This window comes from Melospiza georgiana, chromosome 5 (assembly GCF_028018845.1).
Source record: "Melospiza georgiana isolate bMelGeo1 chromosome 5, bMelGeo1.pri, whole genome shotgun sequence".
Taxonomy (NCBI): Eukaryota; Metazoa; Chordata; class Aves; order Passeriformes; family Passerellidae; genus Melospiza; species Melospiza georgiana.
The window spans coordinates 9557571-9583142 of record NC_080434.1 but is presented as its reverse complement, the minus strand read 5'-3'; the positions used below and the strand labels follow the sequence as shown (position 1 = coordinate 9583142).

Below are 25572 nucleotides of genomic sequence, written 5' to 3'. Positions count from 1 at the left end.
ACTCTCCAGACTGTTTGGATCTGAGAGTGGAAACAAAGGGAATTAAACAGCTTGTTGTTTGGTTTGTTTTGGTTAGATGACCCTTCCTTCTCTCTTGGTATATAAAGAAAAACCTAGATTGGTTGGTTCTGTTGGATCCTAATCTTGCCCACCAGATATGCCTGTATTTCTATCTGTACCACATGTGCAACTGTACAGTTAATGCTTTTGCAAAAGCTTTTCGGTAACAGATTTATTGCCTAAATTCTCTGGGTTACAGCCAGGTTTTACCATTGCCCAAATTTCAAAGCAAATAATATATGTACTACATTGCTCATATAGCATCTTAGAATTTTAGTGTCTTTTGGGGTAGTATTACAAAAATCTCCTCTTTCATCTGCCAGGTTCTTTGGATTTAGTCAGGTTTTGATGACAAAGCCAGAAATTGTATTCCAAAGAGTTTGAAAGTGGTGTTTCCAGTAATCCTTTTAGATGAATCATTGTTTCAGTGGCTCTCTCAGTTGTTTCACTCATGCTTTTAACTCTCAAATGTGTACTTGCATCATCATTAAAGGATGGTTGTCTTGGCCGTCTAGGCTGCTTCCTCCCAGATCTACATTCTTTCTCTGACTCGGTAAATATTTTGCATGATTATCAGTGACATTTCACTTTTTACAGAGAATTCATTAGTTCACTGATCCATCAGTCTGACTCCCTTTCTTGACTAATACCACCAGGCTCATGTGAGGACCAGAAGATTGCTGTGTGAAGAACCACTGAAACTCAAATGACATCTCATTCATCAACTATGAAATACATTAATTTAAAATGAATTTTTCCTACTTTGATAAAACAAAAACCAATACAAGGTCCACACCTGATGCTGGAGAATTTAAAGCATGTAAAAACATATCTTTAAATAAAGATAAGATGTGTGCACATCTTATCATGCACTTTTCATATTTGATGGTGAGTAGAAATTATCATGTTTTGTCTGAAATATATTTTTAAATGATTTTTCATCACTGCCTTCTAAATGCACTCAATTTGCCTCTGCAATTTATTTTTTTCACCAGAAATAATCACCCTTTAAGAAAAAGAAAAACCTGGATGCTGTCTAAACAGAGATGGTGTTTGACAGCTTGTTTAACTTAAAAAAATTCTGACTGTCAATTTTTCTAATCCATCAAAGCCAAAGTATCAGGATTGTACCCCAGCAATGTTTAGTCACTGTCTCTGAAGCTGTAATGCCTAGTGAGAGATGGAATTATCAGTACAAGATCAGTACTCTGTCCAAATTCTAATTTTTGCTTTTGACAGAACCAGTGGATTGAATTTTGAGGTCCATACTCTAGAAATTGAATCCAAAATGAAGACATACAAGCATTCTCAGTGCTGTCACACAAGTTGTCATTGCCACTGAAAGGCTCCTTCTTCTCTCACAAGCTTGGAGGCCTACTTTGTGTCATTCCTAAAAGCACCTATTTTTAAAAACAGTTTGTTTGCTACATGATTTCTATCTGAAAGGAAATTTTTAATATATAATGCAATAATACATTTCTGTTTGAAGCACACAGATTCTTTAAACACAAGAAAACCCACCTAGTTTTAGTTTTAAGGTGTTAAACTTTTGCTATGGTAGAACACACCCCTCCCAAACTCTAAATGTAGGCAATTGTATTTTCAACCAACATGAATCAGTTCTTTGTCTGATCTCTTTTCACTTCACAACAGAAAGAGAAAAAGGAAAAATTCTGTTATATTTTTACATGCTATAGCTTATCATAAAACAAGAAGTAAGTTGCTGTTGCTTGTCTGTGTGTAATTCACCACGTCTGCAATATTTCTGCCACCACCTTTTTCAGCACCTGTCTGTTGGCCAATCAGAAAAAAGCAAAAGGCCTGAAGTCTCTCCAACTCCAGGGAAACTCTTTCCAAAAATACCCTCAAGCTAAGTGTCTCCCTAATAGGAGCTACTGACTGACAAATCTCTCAGCAGTTCGTTCTAAATAGCCAGCTGTGTTTTAACTTTTTTTTTTTTTTTTTAATTTAGTTCTACTGAAGCTAACAGTGGAAGTAATCAGCTGTTCCATGCTCCTCCTTCGGCATTCATTCCTCTTTCCAGACATATGGGTGTCACATTCCTGCACATTTGTCTTTGTTAGTGCTGTGACTCTGGCAGGAATACACAGCTGTCTACCCCTATCTGGCATCAGACATGTTTTTTGGTGGCAGGTGGAGTCTTCCTACAGCAATACATTTGGCATAATCAAAAGACAGCATGCAATAGCTGCTACAAAGGTAAAGATGAAAAAAGAAGAAAGAAGTAAATATTTATTTTCCTACAGATCAGCATCTCACATTTTGTTGAAAGGAGCACATTCCATTTTCGAAGTTAATCCCCTTGTAAAGAAAGAAGCTTTTATCTGGTATTGAACTTCATCTCTGTCTGTGCCTGCTCAGATCAAACACATTTCACATGCTAAGAAGGAATCCAAGTACATGACTGGCTGTGAATATAAACATGTAAAATATGCACTGTAGGCTTGCAGCTAAAATTGATCTAATAGAGATCATTTTCCTCACGAAGAGGAAAGTCTAAATCTTAGCACATACAACATTAAAGGATGACATGTGATGCTATAAAGCATTTTTTTCACTGCCCAGCTGTGGGAATTTTATGATATGCATAAGTGCAAGTAGTTCTTATATGAAAGAAAAAATCAGCTCTGTTTGAAATATAATCTTCACAGAGGTACAGGTAATATCTAATGTGAATAGGACTGCAGCACTTAGAATTAAGCAGTTCCATACTCTGCATAGAGGGGTGAGTAACTTTTCAGATACAGCACAGGTAGTTATAACACATGTAATTAATTTAAAAATAAAAGAGTTGGTAAAGCCATAATGAATATGACTAACATGTACAGCATACAGGACAAAATCAACTCAGAGAAGAGTAACACTTAAAGCATTTAAGTTAAACAAAACTGGGCAGAATTAGAACTAAGGTCTTGTATATGGACTTCCTAAAAGAAAATTTTAAGAAAGAGACTAGTGTTAACTTTGCTTTGCAGAGTCAGGAAAAAAATTAACTGTCTAACATTAACAGGTTGCTTTTCTTTTTTCAAATAGCTTGTTTAAGTTAGAGCATTACTTTTGTGACACAGATTTTCCACTAGAGTGTTTTAACTCTAAATTATTTCCCTTCTTTTATTTAGAAAGTTATGTAATACTACAATTATGTAATACTACACTGAGCTGATATAGCTTAGATCTCTTAAACTTGTCATATAATTTGAAATCTTTACTTGCCCTACTATACTATCTCAATTACATTGCTGTGCGCTACACTGACAAATTCCATCCTTGCTTTCTCTATCCTTATGAGATTGCATTGGTGCTGCCTTCTTTAACTTTCACTCATTCCCCTCTTGCTTCTTAATTCAACATGAAATTGATTTAACTTTTTGTACTAAACTCAGCTGTAACACATGCTTGCCTAAATTCTTATTTGTATACATTCCCAAATGCTAAAATGTGGAACGGCCTTTCTACTTGAACCACAGAAGACTGCCAATTCAGAGTTTGCTGACACCTCATTTCTTTTCTTTGACACCACTAGATAACGCACTTTAAATATTTTAATAGAACAGGGCAGTGGGAAGGCCTTCTCCAGGCCATGGCACAGCGGTGAGCTCCGCCGGTGCGGTGAGGCCGCAGCTCCATGGCACGGCTGTGGGCCAGCGGCTGCGGTGAGGCCGCAGCTCCATGGCACAGCGGTGAGCTCCGTCGGCGCGGTGTAGCCGCAGCTCCATGGCACAGCGGTGGGCTCCGCCGGTGCGGTGTAGCCGCAGCTCCATGGCACGGCGGTGAGCTCCGTCGGCGCGGTGTGGCCGCACCTCCATGGCGCTCTGCGCAGCAGCACATCCCGCAGGCCGAGCTCGGCCCGTGGGCACCCGCTGCCGCCACAGCCGCACAGAGCGGCAGCTCCACGCTCCCTGTCCCTCGCCACAGAGCCTCACCCTGCCTGCTCCGCCTGAGCAGCCGCTCTGGCCGGCTCTGGCCGGCACCTCTTCACCGCCAGCACCGTCGCCATTCACCAGCACCCAGTGGCTGGTCCAAACCCGGAGCCCGTCCGCGTTTTCCCCTCAGCGCCTCACGCAGCAGAGCGTGTGCGGGGCTGCGAGTGAAGGGTCTGGCCAGGCAGCGAGGCAGGCTCAGGAACCAGCGTGTCATGGTGACACGGCCCTGAAGGAGGCTGATGGACACAGGGCCTGGCAAGAGGCAGTCAGGAACCAGCGTGTCATGGTGACACGGCCCTGAAGGAGGCTGATGGACACAGGGCCTGGCAAGAGGCAGTCAGGAACCAGCGTGTCATGGTGACACAGCCCTGAAGGAGGCTGATGGACACAGGGCCTGGCAAGAGGCAGTCAGGAACCAGCGTGTCATGGTGACACAGCCCTGAAGGAGGCTGATGGACACAGGGCCTGGCAAGAGGCAGGCTCAGACAGCGCCGCCTTTCGCAGGGCACAGCCCGCCCCCAGGTAACGTGCACAGAGACATCTGTACCCTGGGCACAGTGTTCGCGGGCAAAGGTCAAACAGCTTTGCCCTATGTGTCTTCACCTTTGTGATAAATCCGTGAGGGCACAATGTGCTTCACAGCTGCAGCTGCAAAAGTGAATTAATCACAGCGCACAGGGATACAAACTCCTGACAAAATTCCTTTGACATTTTAAGGGATGCTGGGGGCACTCACCGGTCAAGTAGCTCATGCACCTGTTTGTGCATGTGTTCCATTATTACCTATTCGGCTAATAAAGAGACAGAATGATCATCTTGAGCATCTTGAGACAGAATGATATTCCAAGTGTTCTAGTAGTCTTGACATAAGGGAAGCAGAATGACAAGTTTCTCTTGATGAGGTAGACCTTAGATAGGCCATAGATCCTGGACTGAGAAGTGTTCATCTCTTTCCCAGTTTACAGAATGGTGTTAGTTCTTTGTGAGTTACTTAGCCTTCCTTTCTGTTTTATGGTTTCCTTTCCTATTCACAGCTGTGGCAATTCTAGCAAGTTTTATTATTTTCAAAGTTTATTGATGTGTTGTTACTTGCAGCCCCTCAATCTCTTTGTTGATGAAATATTCTGTAAAAGAAGGCTGGGAGTTATTATTACTGTTCTGTTATTAGTTTAATTTGAAAAATTGCTGTATTTCTTCCAGACTGATTACCATACAACTACTAGGAAAAGCTGAAGGCATATAAGCTTTCCCACTGCACTCCCAAGATTCTCAAAGAAACTTGGAAAAAAATTATTTGAATATCATTGACATTGCTTGCTGCATTTGACACTTCCATACATATATGACAGGTAGATACTTCAGATACTTCCAACACACTCTATGAAATATAGATTAGCTCTAGCTATGTAAAAAAATCCATTTACTATGTATTTACAAGCATAATTAAATGTTTTTTGCATACTGAGGGAAACTAAAGAACAAAGCTATGTATGGCATTGAACTACAGCAAGACATTAACCCAGTCTGTTTAAGCACAGGCAACCAGATTATTTTTTTGGCCTTTCAGAGGTGGAAAAAAATGTCTGTTAGTAACTCAAAATAACTGGAGGTTTCTGTGGCAACTGGTAAAGGAGGTTGTATCTCTCCCTGCTGCTTAAAGTAGAAGCAGTTCTGAGAGATTTCTATTTGAAGTTTGCATACTGGTGTTTGACTTCAGGTCTTAGAAAGGAGATTGCTTATCTACTTGTATTTTATCTTGTTGCTATTTAGAGTAAGAAACAAATTAACAAGGACCATAACAGAGGTGCTCTGCTTTCTCAGGTAAGTACATGAATCATTTGGGTATTGTATATTATTGTATTTTGTATTTTGGCTTTATACAATTAACGATGAAAATCTTTTGCATTATGTAACATCTTCATCAGATCAAATGATAAGCTTGTACAACCAGAACAGTTTTATGGCTTTTGGGATGGGATTTGGAAGGACTTGAGCTGACTAGTGTTAGAAACTATTATTAAGGTTTCAGGGAAACTGCTGCTGCATTCCATCAAATATATTGGTAGGGAAAACTGTTATCTCCGTGGAGTTCTGTTCATCAGCTGAATTTTCCATAATACTGCAATAGGAATGGAGTGAGCATATTAGCTGTATATCTCTGATCTTACTTGATGCTATTATTAATTTTAAAATATTATATGCAAATGCTAAATTGTTACGTCATTGCATATTAAAGTGTGTTCATCTTACAAAATGTGTAGCTGTTCCAAAGTTTTAATGTTTGCCATTTGTTTATAGTGATTTACTGCCTTTACTATGTTTATAAAGGAGAACACACATTGTTTTTGCAATAAAAATGGAAGATCTTTATTCCAAAATATTCAGTACACATCAAAAAATATAAGCATTCCCTAAATCATAAAAGAAGAATGTTGGGAAACTTTATTCATGGCTTAATAGAGCTTTATAAAACCTTGCCCTATTTTCAGGTTATGAAGACTATTTCATTAACTGTTGAAGAGGAATTAATTGAACACTAATCTTTCACTTTCTGGGCAAATGTTTCTATCATGCTGTACAAAAATTATTTAGCATACTTCATTTACACAAAATAATACTTTATTTGTATTCAGAAAGCTAAATTTCTTCTAAAATATCTCTGCAGATATCTACAGGCAGATATATTTTCTTCCCAGAAGTGAAAATTTAAACACATAATTGCGAGAACCAGGATTTCATCCACCCACTCCCTGCAGAAAATGCTGAAGATAGCCCAAGGCAGCTTGTTGCTGTTTATATGCAGGCTATTTTTGACTCCCATTCCAAGGTGGCAAAGTTTTGGGTGTTTAGTGGAGATGCTGGGTGCCTGAAAAAGGACATTGATTTTACTTTGTGGGGTGACTGCTTAAAAATTAGGCATACAGTGGTTAACTCTTGGATAACCAGCTCCTTCTTTGTGCACAGTTTTCAGCTTGAAATTTTTAGAATCATAGTTCTGTTCTTATTTGGCGCACTGAAATCACTGTAAAATTACCTGGAAAAAAATCCTTTTAACTAATTTCACTACAACATGGTAAGGATCTCAAGCTGCAAAAATAGGGTTTGTACACATTGTGAGGCATTCCCAGTCCAGCAGTGAGCCTGTTCAAGCTGTGATTAGGGGACAGAAATTGCCTGTATGAAGATGCCAAGATGCTCTATCGAGCACTGAAAGAGGGTGTGTGGTACTGGCACTTGTTTGTACATAAAGATGGTCTGGATCCTGTAGGGAGCTCTGAGTCTCTTGAGCTCTTCTGTCACAAGAGTTCATCTACTGCACTTCCATTGTTGCCAAGGAACAAATTTGAGTAAAAACTGCACGGCAGTATCTAGAAGACCTTGAGCTAAGAGCGAATGCCAGCGTGCAAAATGATTTCAGAGGCGCGAGCAGATGTAATGGATGCTGGCAGAAGGGACGGAGGGCTGCAGCGTCTCTTTGGAGCTGTAATTTCTTCTATCCACTCTGCAGCATGTGACTCCCAATAGGCTGCAATCTGGCAGAAACCACATTGCCCACACAGTGCTTTTATTTCTGGAAGCTGTGATAAAGTCTCTAGATTAAACCAACAGTCTTCATGTTTACTTCTTCCTTTCACTTGGTTTTAACAGAGATCATGGGCTTGAAAAAGTGCTTTTGGACAGGTTTTTTTTCCTCTTACCTAGGACTAAATTCTCACAGGAGTTTTAATGAGGTGAAAGTATTTCCTTAACAGAGACAGTAAGGGAGAATTGACTCTGTAACACATTATGCTCTACAACTCTATAGAAACCAAAAATGTATTTTGATTGTTTCAGTGTTAATACATGTGTCACAGTTGTGGGGTGACATATTTTTAAAACATACATGTTTTCCGTGGATTTTTTGTGCCTTTTCTGAAGGAGATACTTCTTTTGTTTTATTATTTCACTTGAGATGTGAAAATTCAGTAGGTTAATTTCTTTATACAGTGTATTATATGGTTACAGATTATTTATCAATTATTACAAAAAGTTTCTGTATTTTTACTCATAAATCCAAAAATGTTAAGGGTTTTTTCCAAACTGAATTATTCTAATTTTTTCTTTTCTACAAGACTTTAAGGTGCACAAGAAGCTATTGATTTTAAACTATTCTTAGCAGAAAAAGGCAGTTATTTTATTTATTATCATGAAAATAATGCTGTTGAAAAAAAAAATTAAAAACCTATTACCATAAAATGGTATAGAAAAGAGAATGGCTAGGTACTCTGAATTTCTGAGTAGCAAGCACAGAGAACTTTGTGCCACTTCCAGGCCTAACGTCGCTTCTGCTGGAATTCCAGATAGTGGCAGTCTGCTGAAACATGAGTTCAGTTACCAAATATAGCTGAGGGGGTACGAATTGCATAGGCACAGGGGACGGATGGAACAGGCCACAGTCTCCTCGACTAAGGACCAAGCAAGCTTCAGGGAAGAGCTGGAGCAACTTTAAGCCTATTCAGATAGAGAAGGAGAAAAACAACTTTACCTACTATTAATTATACTTGAACTCTTCATATTGGCCTGCTCATTGTAAGATCTGTTTTATATTTTCTGCTGGTCGTAATTGTTGTGTTTGTCGAGTAATTTTGCAGGATTTCAAAATTCAGAGAAAAAGCATGTGCCTTTTTTGTTTTAAAAAATCGTACTAGATACATTTCATCCTTCATACGATTCTTTTGAAGATATGGGTCCTATTAAGTAATGATTGGGTCATGTTAAATCATATTTTCTTATTTGGCAGGTTCTGCAAATTCAAGATGTTTATTTTTTTTTTAAACAAGTCCTTTATTTTTCTATGTTTTCCCATATTTTACTATATATCCTTACAAAACCTTAATTTGATTAGTTACTCTATTTTTCCTGAAATTATTGTAATCCAATACATTTCAATTTTTATATTTACCATAGGATTCTTTAGAGCATCTGTATTGGGTTTTGAATAAGTGTTTAAACTGCATGATAAAAAATGTGGTTTTACTTGGGCATAATTTTAAATATTTACAGATAGGACCCCATAAGTAGTCTGTATGTAATAATGTTGATCTGCATGCAACATTGTAATTTATGCTTGTGTCTTTAAATGATACAGTATATGACTTTGCAGGTTACCTAATGAGTATGATGATGAAAACTGTTATAAATACATTGTAGTCTAACTTGGAGAAGCTAGAAATAGCATTCAAAATTTCTAATTATGATCTTATAAGCTACTTGATAGGGTTAGTGATACTTCACCTCCAGTTCGCTGTGATTACAAGTTGCTCTAAAAGAATAGTGAATTTATGTATTACAGTATGGCTGAAAAAAGGCTTTCTCCTGGAAGCTTCCATTCAGCTCCCTAAAGCTAGACATATGAATCCATTTTCAGGAACTTTCTCACCAAGAAGGCTTATCAGCATAAGAAATTGCCTCTAAATCAGCACATTTAAATCCATCAACTTTATCTAAATATCCAGGTCTAGACTATTCACTTAATTTAGACACCAGCCTTTGAAAATGACTATATTTTTCTAATGACAAAGCTGAGTATTGGGAAGAAATATGTGAATTCATAATACACTAATTTTAATCATCCTGTTGGGTGGATAACAATAAGTAAAATTGTCCTCCTACCCATGAAAGAGCCCATTGAAACATTAGAGCAGCTCAGTGTTGGAAGTCAGGGAAGTTTATATGAGTATGTAATGTGTCACTTTGAGATGTGAACAAGCTAGGAACCTATGTGTGTCAGATTTAAATAAAGATATAATTTGAAGCACAGATGTTACATGTTGTCTGAATAGCACCTTTGTTCATTTGAATACAATTTTTTTTTTTTTAATCTAAGATTAAGCAGGAAGAAACTCTGCAGTTTTAACTCTTGTTTCCCTGGCATTCCTCCAGTTTATGCCTGAACAGCTGAGCCTCTAGACCAACTGTTTGCTGGGCTTCTCAGATTCTTTCTTTAAAGCTGCTATGTGGTAGTCAGTTATACTGTATATACTTTTTTAGATTTTGTTGACAAGAGATTGGCATGGTTGCTAAATTTGTTGCCCTGTAAGCGCAGATAACAGGAAAGGAAAACGTAATCCCAGCAAATAATAAACTTATCACTGAATTCTATAAAAACATTTCTCAGACCCTAAATGCTTTGGGTTTCTTAGACTTCTCTTTTATACATTGAGTTGTATCTGTTGGCAAGACAAACAGGCAAATCAAGAGATACATGTGCTAAGCCAAGAATTCCAATCATCCATCAGTCATTGAATGACTACACGCTGGCTAAGCCCTGGTTTAGTGACTGCAGGTAATTGGAGCCTGCACAAGCTGATGTAAAATACATCCGAGTGCATCGCATGATTGTCAAGCCATTTCTCCACTATCAGTAGAGAATTAAAGGAAATTTTCTCTTTTTAAATCTTATGTAAAATTTTTCATTGTACAAATTATCATTGGAATAAGAGAATTTTTCAGGGAAACTAAAACCTCTGATGTGCAATTTAATGAAATTCTCTGCAGAAACAATAATTATGTTTCAGCTCTCATCAGCCAAAATTTAGTGACCAGGTAGACAAATACTTTTCAGCAAGGAGATTTTCAGGCCAGTCCTTCCCTTGGGGAAAGTGTGGTTTCCCTGATGTCTTGTTTCTTGCTGACTTTAAACAGAATGCTCATCCTAATTCTGAAGTCATGTTGGGAAACTGGAGTGGTATAAATGCTTCTCTGCTTTGTGAAACTGGTACAAAATATACATTATACACTTCCATTGAGCAGGATGATATATAGGTTGTAAAATCTATTTCTTCAGTGCTTTACTTCTAGCATATGGTAATTTTTCAGCGTTGAGGAAAGTGCTACTAAACTGGTAACAAGTTAAAAATGTTAGCACAATAAGTAAAATAATATTAAACACATTATCAACATTAAACAGAAAGGATAATTTGGAATTTCTAATCCAAATATCCTTGTGTGTATCCTCATAATGGTTTCAAGTTGAACACTTCTCTCAGAATTTGATGGTTTAATGTCTGGAAGGCAATGTTATGGGAAAGAGAAAAGTAAATATATTCCCAAAATCTCCATAAGGCTAAAACCAGGAAAAAAAAAAAATGAAGCATAATAGAATTGATGCAAAATAACCAATCAGATGTGAAATAACACCATATATCATATTGATCCAGTGGAATTAATGTTGTGCTAGGCAATATACAGGCAAAGGATGTCTTCATACTTCTGAGGGAAGATTCATAAGAAAAATTACTCCTAAGTGCTCTCATTTCCATCTAGACAATTTGCAGTCCTGGCTCATTCTTATAGAAAACAATGTTTATGGTATGTCATACATCATTATGTTCTGCTTATCTTACAGCTTTGTAGCTTATGGGAACTAGGATGTAACTTTTTTCATTAAGGAATTGTTCTTGTGTCTTCCAGGATGCAAGACAGAGGCTGTGGCCGGGCATTGCCTCTTTCTTTAATGCTGAAGGAGACTTACTCTCCAGAAAGAGACAGCAGTAAGGGATATCCTGAAAATATGTCAGAAGCTTCATCTTACCATGAATTTTTCTGTGATTCCCTGCCAGACCCACAGAATGGTGAATTTTCAAATGAACTTTCTGCCTTCCTTACCCAGGAGGAGATAAGTAAGAGCCTTGACATAGCTCGAGAAGCCATTGCCAATTCCATGGAGGAAGATGAGAACACAGCACCAGACTTTACTCATTATCTCAACACCCCTCTTTCTAGCCCTTCAGAAACCCCTTCTTTCAGGGACACTGACCTGCATGAGCAAAACACTGTAGAGACACCTCAAGCGAGCAGTTGGACTTCGTCTGCTGCAAGTCATGCTCTCCCAAGGAATCAGAACGAGCAATCCACTGCACCTCAGACAGAGGATAGTTTTGTCACAGTTTCTACGAGACAAGCAAGCACCTCACCTTTTCTACCTGCTAGTCCCAGCTTTGTCAGAAGCCTGAAATTTTCAGAGAAAGGTGGTGCATGTATGCCTAAGACAAGCCCGAACTCTGAATCGACATTGCAGGGAGAAGCTCCTTTCAGGAACAAGCTGTGTGACAAAGCTGCCACGTTCATAGAGGAGTTATCATCTATATTTAGACAGGCAGCAAAGACAAGGGGCCGTAGTCCCGATGGGGACTCTTCTTCTCCAGACAGTGGATACCTGTCACCTAACAAGAAACAACCAGCTTTAAGTACCTTGGTGAGCCAGGAGTTTGACAAACCACATCAAGAGACTGAGCCTGAGGAAAAATTACCTGGACTTCATCTGAATGGAGAACACTATTCTGGAAGGGGGAGCATCATGGAGAGCAAAATGGTCCTGTGCCGTCCCTTCATCAACATGGAAGAGCATGAACTTTCACCACCTCTATTCACTCAGAAGCTCCGGAGCCAGGAAGTTGCCGAAGGAAACAAAGTATTGCTGGAGTGCAGAGTTGCTGGCAACCCAGTCCCTGATGTCAGGTAGGTGCTAAGTCACCAGACAGCATCACCTGATTGTGGAAGATACCTAAGGACAGGTATGACACTGACTTGCTTAGAGGCAGTCACATAAGAGCAGTCAATCATGAAAATTTACAAAGCACAAAGAATAACATATTCTAGTGTCTTTATTTCACTAGAATGTGTGAAATAAAGACACTAGAATGTCTGTTTGCTTAGGAAATTAAATTCTTCTTGATTTAAGAGCCCCATGGCAAAATTAGAAATAGAATTGGCTCTAGCAACATTCTATGCGACGGTTACTTCATCAGTCTGGATAAAAGAAGAGACAGCTTGCTCCTAAAGAGCATATCTCAAGAAGATGATACAGTTTTTACTGCTGATTAATTAGAATGTCTCCAAGAGCCATGTAAACTGTTTTTCTGAATTTTAACTCAGGCAGAATCATAAAATAAGAAGGCTTTTAATGACTGAGGAAATGAGTAATGAGAAACATTGCTGACACAATAGTTGGTTATTGTAAAATCAAGTATACTTTTAAGTAATCACATCAGTATAAATTAATGTGTAACTTCTGTCTTGTTTCCCTTTTGACACACATAATTGTGCTATGTTAGCAGTCTGTAGATACAGCCATTACTGCACTGTGGCAAATACGATTCATGCTAATTTTTGGGCTCTTGCAAAGCTCCCTGACTGTCAAATTAATACACTTTCATGGTCCATTCCTGAATTGGTTTTATTAAATAACTATTAACAATTCTCCATCTGGCAATTGAAAGAAGTTACTAATAAAAATTTTTCAAAGTTTCCATTGAAAACGAATTTCCCCCTTCATCTCTATTTCATTATGGATCCTCAAGAGAGGAAAAATACGGCAGCTGCACCTCAAAAACTACTCATTTTGGAAGTCGAAGCACTTCTTTTGCGTGTCCTTTCTGTAATGACAGCGACTTGGCTGAAGAGGTCACTCACACACAGCACGGGCGGCACAGAGCCCTCAAGTGAGCGCCGCTGTGGAGCCAAGAGAGCAAAAACCAAGGCTCGCTCAGGGATTAAGAGACAGTAAACACTTGAGCGATGTTCGGGGGAGACTCCAAAGTCTGAATCTTGGGGAAAGGAGGGGGTTCTTTCCAGATGAGAAAGCATGCTGAAAAATATGTTGTGGATTTTCACCTATAAAAGCATTACTGGGAACTGATAAACAGTTTCATAGTATCATCTAGGCACATCACTGTCCTTCTTCTTGGATATGAAAAGGAGTTTCATGGTGTATCATATATATAGCCAGTAAATAGTTAATTTGCTGCAGTGGAAAAAGACAAGCCTATTTAAAACCACCCACATATTGCAGAGCAAGTGAAGAATGTCTGTGCTACTTTCAGAAGTATTTTCTGCAAATGGGAGTTTTATATGGTTTAAAAATAAAACAAAACATCAGTGATACAATAATAGTTGACCATTCTCTTGTATTTTGGTAATGAAAATAATCCAGTTTTCTAAAGCACTTTACTTAGACTATTGTTTCATTAGACTGGGTTTCTGGGTTTGTAATATATGTGGAAAACAATCTTCAGACCATAATCATAATCAATGAATTCAAAATATTTACAGTTTTCTGAAGAAACTAGCCAGAAAAATAAATGTGTAAAAGATATTAAGCTCTTTGTGAAGGTTTCTGAATAGGAAGAAAGTAGAAATGGATATTAGGAAAGCGTTGTATTGCATTGCCAAAAGAATGGAACAAGCTGAACAGTTACCTGGTGTGAGAAGTGTCAGAGTGACCCTTTTGGCACATGCCAAATCTGGTCAACAGGAGATGCAGACAAGGGCATGAGCCAGGCCAGCCACAGTCTGTACATTTGCATATAGCAACACAATCTGTAGAAACCAGGCTTCTGCTCTTCTAGTTTTCCCCAGGAAATCCGGTTTCAATAACATAGCCACTGTAAAGGCTGTTTTTGGAACTTTGTGTGATAAGTGTGATTAAAGCTGAAAGCAGTTGGGATTTTTGTGGGGTTTTTTTTTTGTTCAGTTTTATTTTTGCCTTGGCTGGAAAGAAAACTGGAAGCCACATTTCCTAAAGTCATGAGGAAGTAACAATAGTTTAATGGTGACAGGAAACTCACTAAATTCTTATTTCACCAGGCACTCAAAAAGTTGTCCAGTGTAATAATGAATACAGCTGATATTTAAGCAGCATCCATCACTGGCAACTATGAAATATCCAACTGATGCCAGAGCAAAAGGCCTTCAAAGGAATCTCCATAGGCTTTTCTGGTCTTGTAGCATGTTACTGCTTTTCTATGCCTCATATTTTATCCTGGACCCAAGTAATCTTTATAACTGGTTCTCTTCCCTTTTCATAGCTTTCTTGTATCTAAACTTTTTAAGTCCTCAGCCTATACAAAGTTAAGCTAGAGTCCTTCTCTATGCAGCTACTTTTCTTATGAGGATAAACATAAAAATGTTGCAGAACCTTAGTATAATTGAAGAAAACGTCAAATGTTGTGTAATGACAAGGTGTATATTTAAAGGTTATTTGATTAGGAAAACCTCTTAAATTTAAAGTTCCTTAGATGTTCATAGCCATACACAGCCGAAAGTAAAACAGTAAGTGTTATGGTTTGAGTGACAAAACTTGACCAAAGTAGTTTTGTACTACAAATAGAAAAAAAGTATATTTTGACAGAAGAACTTACAACTAGAATCTTAGTGTTGAAATCCAAAAGGAAATAATCAGTTACATTTCAAGTATCATTAATGGGGTTTTTTTTCAAAGTTCAATGTCTAACTTGCTAGTTCTACTAGCAGAAAATCAGATTTCTTAAAGTGAATATTTTGTCACTGGTCAGAAGAATTATTATATTTCTGTAAGATTCCAGATTCCAGCCTGAGACCTAGGAAGGTACATAGTGATTTGAGAAGTTCTAGGATATCTGCCTTCTAAAGAAGGTCTAAAACATGTGAAATACAAGTTGAAACAAAATGTCTGTTACTCTCAAAACCAATGTATCAGTCAGTAACTGTCCTTCAAAGTGCATCAGCAATGCTGTGTTTAAAATACTCATATTAGCCTTGAGCTAGCTAAAGCAAATCCTAGCTGGGTGTGACTTAGACCTCTTCAGCATTCTCCTCACCACCTGAATATTTAAATGCTTCAAAGCCTGGAGCTGTAAGCCATGATTAAAGTATTTTCTGAGGTCTACCTTGAGCTGTAAGCTGTGATTAAAATATTTACAGATATTCACCCAGCTTCTGAAGCATAAGAGGTATTGGAATTTTTGTACAAAATACATTCCTTTTTCCACAGCAAATTGATGCAAAAAATTATACAAATCAAAGCAAAAAATAAAGCACTTTCCACATACTACATGACAAGAACAAGGTTTCTTTGCTTTAAGGAAATAATTTGCTCTCATTATAATCCTTTTCTTCTCATAAGTTCTGTTTGCCTAGATTTGACTGTAACAATACCCAAAATGCCCACCTAGAACCATTACTTGCACGCAACCAAGAACTGTTCTTAGAAAATACAGAAACAAATGCAAAATACAATTTAAATTTATATGTTGACTTCTATAGGTTCCAAATCTTACCCAGTTTTACGGTCTTTAAAGGCTTTGAAGCCTAAAAAAAGCACAATAAACTGTGGCACCACCATGGTCCACCCATCAGGCATAGATGCAAAGAAAATTGAAAATCAGATTAAGTCATGCTTAACACGAATCTACACAGATGTGTAAAAACCCAAGTGTACAGGACAACAGTGATTAAACTACCTACACAGCAGTTGATAGTTTTGTCTTGGAAATTTGGTAGTTTTAAATCTTGGTAAGAGGTGCCCCAGATGTAGTTTCTGCTTCTTTGCTGGACTTGATTTGAGCTAGGAAAATCTGCGGTTTAGAGATAGAATTTAGTTTTATTCCTTGAAATCTCTTATGAGTAGATTTTGTAGTTGTAGTGAAACACCAGTGCCTTGGTGGGGGATAGAGATGTTCTACTAATGCTATAATGGCAAGGCTTTAGTACTACTTATTTTTATCAAATGTGAATAGTTATTTATGTATGTGTGGTAATGGGACATATTTGACCATTCTAGGTATCCTTAGTTAAAATCAAAACATGTTTCATGAGTGAGAAATTTTAATGAAGATATTTTATGATGAATTTGTTTAAAATATTTGATAATTCCATTCTTGTTTGCTTGACCCAGACCAAAATTTGCTTCTGAACCATGAAATGCCTAATGTGTCTTAAAAACAGAGTTTAGTATATTACAAGCATTATGTTAGCTACAGTGATTGCAGAAATAATTCATAACACATAAAAAAGATTAGGATATATTCTGTGTGGGAGGAGAGGGCTCTTGTGACTTGAAAATCAGTAACAACTATATGTATTATTCTTATACAATAAAAAAAAAAAAAAAGTCCTGTATTGAGCTTTGAGATGATTTACCAGAGTCCCAAAATGTCATATTTTGCTGTTAAAATTTATTGAAAATACTTCCACAATTTATGCAATTTTTTCTGCTTCATTATTTCAGTCTTGTTATAATTCTTTATTAATATCTAGGACAGTGCAACAAGAAATAGTGGCTTTCTTATTATGCAACATTTTGTAAATAATAAGTATCTCCCGAATATCTTGCATTTATTTCCTAAGGGTGATAATACATGAAGTTAGTTGTCAAATTGCTCACAAATACAAACATTTTTCTCATATCCTCCCCATATTTTTCTCTATTAAAATGTTTTCCCAATAAACATACTTTTTTACACAAATCTCCCATAGTCCTCTATTAATCTTATCAGAGCTGAATCCTGCTAATCTGTCTTCTTACTAGCCCTTTGCAAACAGAGGGTGCTTGTTAAGAATGGAAGAATATTCTGGTACCCAAGGAGTTCCTTGGGTCAAAAATGTTCTGTTTGCAGATCTGGATGTTTTTCTGTGTATGGAGGGAGCATTGACAGCCATCTGAAAGTGTTAACAGCATTCTTATTGCTGAGATTAAACAGAAAAATGTTGTTAGCCACTTAAATCTGGCAGTACACTCTTTTAAAAAAATCTGCTCAAAAGTAATATGTTGTCATTTAGAATTTTATTTACACTCAATGAAGATAAAATATCTTCAATATCATTCCCTTTCATATGAATATGAAAATTATATTTCTGCATCCTCAATATTTTTGTGTCACAGTAGTATTTTTTATTTCTCTTTATCAAAAATGTCTTCTTTACTTTTGTTGGGCTTTTTTCTTCATTTACAAGTCAACATAATAGCGATATGCAGTTGACCTCATTATTCTTTTAGCCCTTCTTTCCTTCTCATTTATTTCCTTTTATACTCTTTGATTATTGGACCATACCACGCTATTCTTGTGGCTTTTGTTTATTTTCTTTTGCTGATTTTCAGGTAAGGCCTGGCCATCTCCAGGCATCCCTGGAGTTTGAATTTTCTTTCAGAGCAGATCTGGAATGTAGTGTTGAAAGTCACCTCAGTGACTTGTGAAACTGCTCCATAATTCTTAATTCTTAGAACAGTGCTCTGGACTAGTGGGCTTTGCTGGGGAATCGAGGGTTAATAACCCAGCACAAATGGAAAAGCTATTGCAGGAGCTGCCCATAGGGATTTGTGGCCTGCAGGTATTAGGTAGGTAGCGTGCATCTTTCAGATATTTCCTTTTCCATTCTCCATTCATTTCATGGCAATAAGACGCCACACTCTCAGGATTTTTTGCATCTGGGGAAAACAGTGAAGTTAAGGCCTGTGTAGGTCATGCACCCACCTGCTTTAAAAAACAGTGTGGCCTATCTGATCAATGCTAGTAGTGCATCAGTTTTCTTAACTTGTAGGTAATAGTTCTTTTACCTTAAACCACTTGGAAAGAAGATTTGCCATGGTTCTCATTAAGAACAGCGTTTGGGAGACTCCTGTCGTATATGATTGTGCGGTCGCAGAGAGGAGCAGAGCTTGGTGCCATGTGTGTGTAGCCAGGTTGTTACTGTGCAGGAGTGACTGGTTACAGTCAGTGCCTGGTTGTTACTGTGCAGGAGTGACTGGTTACAGTCATTGCCTGGTTGTTACTCTATGGGAGTGACTGGTTACAGTCAGTGCCTGGTTGTTACTCTGTGGGAGTGACTGGTTACAGTCAGTGCCTGGTTGTTACTCTATGGGAGTGACTGTTTACATTCAGTGCCTGGTTGTTACTGTGTAGGAGTGACTGGTTACAGTCATTGCCTGGTTGTTACTGTGTAGGAGTGACTGGTTACAGTCATTGCCTGGTTGTTACTGTGTAGGCGTGACTGGTTACAGTCATTGCCTGGTTGTTACTGTGCAGGAGTGACTGGTTACAGTCATTGCCTGGTTGTTACTGTGTAGGCGTGACTGGTTACAGTCAGTGCCTGGTTGTTACTGTGCAGGAGTGACTGGTTACAGTCAGTGCCTGGTTGTTACTCTATGGGAGTGACTGGTTACAGTCATTGCCTGGTTGTTACTGCGCAAGAGTGACTGGTTACAGTCAGTGCCTGGTTGTTACTGTGCAGGAGTGACTGGTTACAGTCATTGCCTGGTTGTTACTCTATGGGAGTGACTGGTTACAGTCATTGCCTGGTTGTTACTGCGCAAGAGTGACTGGTTACAGTCATTGCCTGGTTGTTACTGTGTAGGCGTGACTGGTTACAGTCAGTGCCTGGTTGTTACTGTGCAGGAGTGACTGGTTACAGTCATTGCCTGGTTGTTACTGTGTAGGCGTGACTGGTTACAGTCAGTGCCTGGTTGTTACTGCGCAGGAGTGACTGGTTACAGTCATTGCCTGGTTGTTACTCTGTGGGAGTGACTGGTTACAGTCATTGCCTGGTTGTTACTCTATGGGAGTGACTGGTTACAGTCATTGCCTGGTTGTTACTGTGCAGGAGTGACTGGTTACAGTCAGTGCCTGGTTGTTACTCTATAGGAGTGACTGGTTACAGTCATTGCCTGGTTGTTACTCTATGGGAGTGACTGGTTACAGTCATTGCCTGGTTGTTACTGTGCAGGAGTGACTGGTTACAGTCAGTGCCTGGTTGTTACTGTGCAGGAGTGACTGGTTACAGTCAGTGCCTGGTTGTTACTCTATGGGAGTGACTGGTTACAGACAGTGCCTGGTTGTTACTCTATGGGAGTGACTGGTTACAGACAGTGCCTGGTTGTTACTGTGCAGGAGTGACTGGTTACAGTCATTGCCTGGTTGTTATTCTATGGGAGTGACTGGTTACAGTCAGTGCCTGGTTGTTATTCTATGGGAGTGACTGGTTACAGTCATTGCTTGGTCTGTTGGTGGATGTGCCCATGTGCACTGCTGGCCAAGGTGTTTTTCCAAGCAGGGAGAGGTGTTAGGATTGCTTTGTTGATGGACCACATGGTCTTGGTTTCTGACATGGTAGTGTCAAGGGCAATGAGGGTCATTGGGGTTGTGCACATTCAGTGTTGTCCATTTGGCCTGCTCTTGTCTGATACCTCTGGGTATTCATCAATAGTCATACCCAGCCTATAGGAGGAACAGAGGAGGAGGAATTTCTCCAGCCTTCCACTCCCTTTCCACTCCTCTTTCAGGACTGCTATAAAAGATTTTGAAAATTTAGGATTCTCTTTAGATGTTAAGAAAACCATCTTTCACTAAATTGTTCTCTCAACCCATAGGCTCTGCTTTTGTCCCTCCATCGCCAGAAGGGTCAGGGGAAAGGGGAGTGGCTTATTTCAAGTTTAATTTCCTCCTGGAGTTAATCCACAATAATGATAACCAAATGTTTTGTTTGAGGGTGAGGTTTTTTCCCTTGCTTGCCTGTCTAACACCACAGAGTACAATATTTAAAACAGGTACCTGGAAGGAATGCATGGCTCTTTCCTTTGAGAAGTGATCTTTACAAAGTTCAGACTGTGATAACAGGATAATTTATATGGGTCTTATTAAATAAACAAATTGCTAGAAAACAGGCAGAGCAATCCACTGATCCATTACAAAATAAGTATTCAAAGATGAAAAAGAATGTGTGGATGTGATTGGGAAGGTGGCCTATGGGGACAGAAACTCTTTACTTGCTGGGTTTTGTAAAAGCCCCAGGGAGGATCTGTAGATTCTGGACACTGGGGTTATTCTTATGTTTCGTTTATTTATTGTCTCTCTAGAATAGTTTTGACTACATGATGTGAGCATTTCCTCGTCTTTGTTAGACAGGCTCTGTGGATCACCAGGCTCTCTTTCTTTGGAGCTGTCATTTTTCATGAATGTGGAAATAGCTCTTGTAAATTTTGGGGTTTGAAAGTTTCATGCTTTTGTTTTGGTTTTTGTGCATGGTTTTTTTCATCCTGAAATTGGAAGGATAAATCTTGTTAGGGGCATAAAGACAAGTGCTGCAAGAGGCAGTTGCAAAATCAAAGGGATAGTTATTGGAACTAGAATTACTCTCTTAAACTGGAATTAGGAGGAGAATTCCAGCTCAAGTACTTTATTTTTCTCTGTTTGTGAATGCCAGTGTCTCTGGTTTAGTTTTTCTGATTGCATTAGTGAGATTTTAAAAACAACTCTGTTCACTTCTTTATTCTTTTTATTCCTCTTTTTCTGCCTCTCAGTGAAAGAATGCAGATCTAAAATTCCTTGGTAATGCTCCCAAAATAAATAAAGTATGGACTGGTATTTATAAAAAGACTCAAAGATTGGATGAAAATGTTATCAAAATACTTGATGGTTAACATGAAAAGCTTAAAAGTAAAGTAATAAAAATTATGCTGCTATCTAAATAGTAGAAAAAACATAAAGGACTTTTGCCATGTATTTACATAGGAATTGGATGAGACTTGGATGAACTTTAAAATAATGTGGCACCACATGTCTTCAGAAAGCTCCTTCACTACACAAGCTTTGTCTATGTTGAACATTTTTAGTTTAAAAACACAATTTAATTGAAGTAGTTTTAAAATACAGATTTTCCAGAAAAGTGGGGCTGAAACAGTGCCGGAAGCAGAATTCCAAGAGGCTGCTTTTACTTCATGTTTCAGAATTTATTTGTATAAATCTTATATGCTGTCTCAGGGCCTTTCCAGCATTGTGCAAAGCATCACCAGTCAGGAAGTCTGGCAGTGAGGGAATACATTGGCAATCTGCTTGTCATGGACTAATTGAAAGTGATCTGTGAAAATTAAAACTAAATGTAGCGGCTAAGTAGAACAGAGGCAGGATTGAACTGACATGATTTAGGCCTATTTTACTAGTACTGAAAGAGAAAGAAAGAGTAGTGAGGCTTTTCACAGAGAGGTGTTTGAAGTAAGTAATTCTGGCATCGTTACTTATCAGTGTTCAACAGGTATGAAGTGCCATTCCAAATCCCATTTAAAATATCATGCTTCATACACTTTGACATGCTTGCTCATTTGCCTAAAGGCAATACCACATCTTGGGTTCTTTAAACCTTCTTAAGGGCAACTGTAGAAGTTTATTAATGTTACTTAAAGAAGACATATCTTTTTAAAACAAAATACATTGCTTTATAAATATAAATTAAGTAAATACAAGTATAAGTTTGAAACTTGATGCTTTAAAAATTCTTCCTAATAAAACTGTCATGTCTGAAATATGCTGTGTAAATACATTCTTGCCAACGTGAAAGCTACCTTTAAAGACATGGATAATGAAATTGAACAAATAGGACTTCTCTGCAAACATTCATGGCTGAAAATGTTAAACTTCAGTTTGGGCTATTAGAGCTGGCAGGGTTTTGAGGGAGGTAGGTAAGGTTATGGCCTTTCTTATAATAGCTTATAATAGAACAATCATAGAAGAAAAATCATTAAACAGCAGTGAATAATGAGCTTATTTTATTGGTTCTGGAACCCAGCTAGAAAGTGTGTTTTTTCTAAGTGTTATAGTTTGATAGGGCTCTGTTAAGTGGGCTGGAACCGTGGTTCATTTACTAGTAAATGGACTTGCCTTTCCAGCCCATGCAATGGTGAAAGAAGGACTAAAGGAAATTCCCTTGTCCTCTTATTCCCTGTAACATAGAAAAATAAACAAGTAAGTCATGGAATTATAGGATATCCTGATTTGGAAGGGACCCACGAGGATCATCCAAGTTCAAGTCCTTCTCATAGTATCCATATTTCTCCTTCCCTGAGCAAAAAGATCTAAAGAAAGCAAGAAAGTTAAGGAGTTAGCTATGGAGGTTTTTATACCTTGTACAATTTTGCTCACATTTGGAGGTGTGTGGTGGGGGAAGAACATCAAGTAGACCTTTTATGTTGTCAGAAGTTTTCACATTCCACATGCTTTAGAAGACAAGTGACAATTAAAAGATTATTTGGTATTTTTACACTTTGAGATATTTAAAAATGATGTAGCTATGTAGTGAAGAGATAGAATTTCCTTTAAGACAGCAGAATGAACAAAATTTGGAAGATTAGCTTTGTACAGAAGAAATCTTTACTAAGATATCTTTCCCTTAGAGATTTAAGTGTTTCTTAGCTTTTGTCATCAAGAAAAATTTTCACATGTATTAATTTAAGAAATGTTCTTAATTTCTATTTCTGTGCCTCTGTAAGTTGCCGTATCTGAGGTGACTCACAAAAGGGGAACTGATCAGTAGGAATAGGAAAAAGCTGCTAACAGCTGAAACACTGAGGGATTTGTTTAAGTATTGAAAACTGAAACAATAGCCATATGATGTCTTTCTATAAATCAGGAAATTAGCATACTTCTTAAATAAGTAGCTAATCTAGATAGAGAAAAGGTGCTGTTTTATTAAACAAATCAAGAGGAATAATTCAACTAGATAATTTCACCTGTATTTACAAAGGGAAAGTTTCAGAAGGGCTGAACACCTGTACTGCATGTTCAAAGTGTGTGTTAGTGCCCTGTCTGCAAGAACCTCTCTGCCTTCAAGTAGTGTGCTACCAGTTGGTGTGATACTACTCAGCATAGATGAGTACGCAGCTCAGGACTGGGAGTAGTAGGAACTTGACTAGATCTGACTTCCTGTGGGAAAGGGAAAGAAGTTAAAATGCCTGGGGATTGGAGGTAATTAACAGATAGAATGACTCCTAAAATACTGGGGTTCTTTTTTTTTTTTTCAGCTACCTGCAGGTCAAAACAGAGGCTAGGATATTTAGGATTAGATTCAGGGTAGATTTTAGGAGACTAAAATTTTTCTGCCACAAATCTGTTACGAAGACATATCTGTTATGTTCCCTTTAGTCTAATGCTAACATGCTGCTTCAAATCAAAGTGATTCATTGTTTCTAATGTTATTAATATTATGTACTTGCAATTCATGCATACATTAGCATTATAAAAATAGCTTACTTTGCAGTTATGCAGTGCCTTTCACGTGAGCATTGCAGTGCTTTATAAAAACAGTTTGCATAATATGTGAACAGCTTTTCTTTATCTCCTCTTATGAGATAAAGTTGTGCTTTTCAAGTGGCCAAGGAAAAAAGTTTAGACAAATAGAATCCATCTCTCATTTATAGTACAATTGATGGGCACCTATTGCTAACTGTAAATTCTTTTAATATCACAGAGAATGTGAGCACATTGCTCTTAGAACAAGTTATGCAATCTAGACTACTGGTTCCCCAATTTCAAGTGAGAATTTATCCTAATCTTTGTGAAAAACAAAATCAGTTCTGTTTTTTGTGAAAGGCCCTTATTCAGGCAATTTTAATGGGATATGCTATGAATCTCCTATGAACTTGAGTGAATTAACTTTTCCAACACATTACCTGATAAATCTATTATTGACTCTGTTTTGTACAGAACCTTGCCAGATCTCCTTACTCTCCACCATCAATGAAACTAGCAGTTGCAGTAATCTCAGTAGACCTAAGTATGTTTCTTTTTTTATTTTTTTTTCTTTAAAAAAAATTAATCTTACTAATCTTAACATTTGCATCAGGTATTTTTACAACCTGAAACCTGACTCAGTGTTGTAATAGGGTTTATAGAGCTGCAAGAACAAACAGGGGACAAACAAAAGCATAGCAGTCTAGAAACAGAAGTCCTCACTTAAGTTCAAGTTCTGTTTAGAGCCAGTTTACATGGTGTTCTATTAAGTTTGCTTTCCAGTCCACAGGAGTTTTGAGAAACAAACTGAAGGCAAAACCATTGTTCTAGGTTGCCCTTTTGTTCATTGTTCATAGGTTGCTCTTTTCTGCCTCAAGAATTGTAGGACTAGTACCAAGGTATGTAGATTGGAGCAATTTATCCATCTTACTGCAATTCAAAGTGAAATGTCTGCTTTTTTTACTGAAATTTGCATAGTGCTGGCTGGCAACCCTGTAGCTGCACTTTTGGCAGCTATCTGTGCTTACCCGTGCAATAGCTTCATTAGATAAGGAATGTCAGAGACAAAATAAGCAACTCCTGATTCCTTAGAAAGGCTCTCCACACAGCTAATAAAGATTCTTGGAATGCAAATGTCTGTGGGAGATATGAGGAACCACAGACCCTATGTGTGGCTCTTCCCATATATGACTAAGGCATTCTGTGAATTGGCAGTGCCAGAAAACTACACTGCATGCAGATGAAATGAAAGAACTGAAGAAACAGCCAGTGCTTTGGAATGCTAGAGAGAGGCCTAAGGCACAGCCTTCACTCAAACTTTTTCTTTGCTGCTACAACCTGCTTTTGATATCTCTTTTAGGACTCCCACTGCTATCATCAAAAATCTTACCTCCTGCTCATAAGTGATGAAGCTGAGGTTATTGGGAGCAGATTTAGAAGGAATACTACAATCTGACTCCTTTTCTGCCAGTCACATTGTCTTTCAATAGAAATATCCTTTACTTGTTTCTACTAATTAAACCTCAAGTTGAACATTATAAAGATACATAAACATAGAACAGAACAGATGCAGTTCCTAGTGTTTTACTGTATACTTTCTGTCTATATTACTAATGGAGTATTCTGCTTTATAAATTGATTTTAGTAATTTACAAAAAAAAAAGAGATACTTTTTTTTGTGATAAAGCATTTAATACTGCTATCTGTGCCTATCCTTTTTTTGCTTTTCCTAAAAACTGTATTTCAAGTAACAGCAATTTCTTTTGTCAGAAGGG

General features: G+C 37.9%; 1 protein-coding gene across 1 annotated transcript in view; it reads left to right on the top strand.

The window, feature by feature from the left end:
* The first annotated feature begins 5668 nt into the window (after window positions 1–5668).
* PALLD (palladin, cytoskeletal associated protein) overlaps window positions 5669–25572 on the top strand; it is a 187460-nt gene continuing 167556 nt past the window's right edge. The window contains exons 1-2 of the mRNA XM_058025126.1: window positions 5669–5825; window positions 11457–12503. Of these exons, the coding sequence (XP_057881109.1) occupies window positions 11458–12503 (1046 nt within the window). The 5' untranslated portion in view covers window positions 5669–5825; window position 11457. The remainder of the gene's footprint in view (window positions 5826–11456; window positions 12504–25572) is intronic.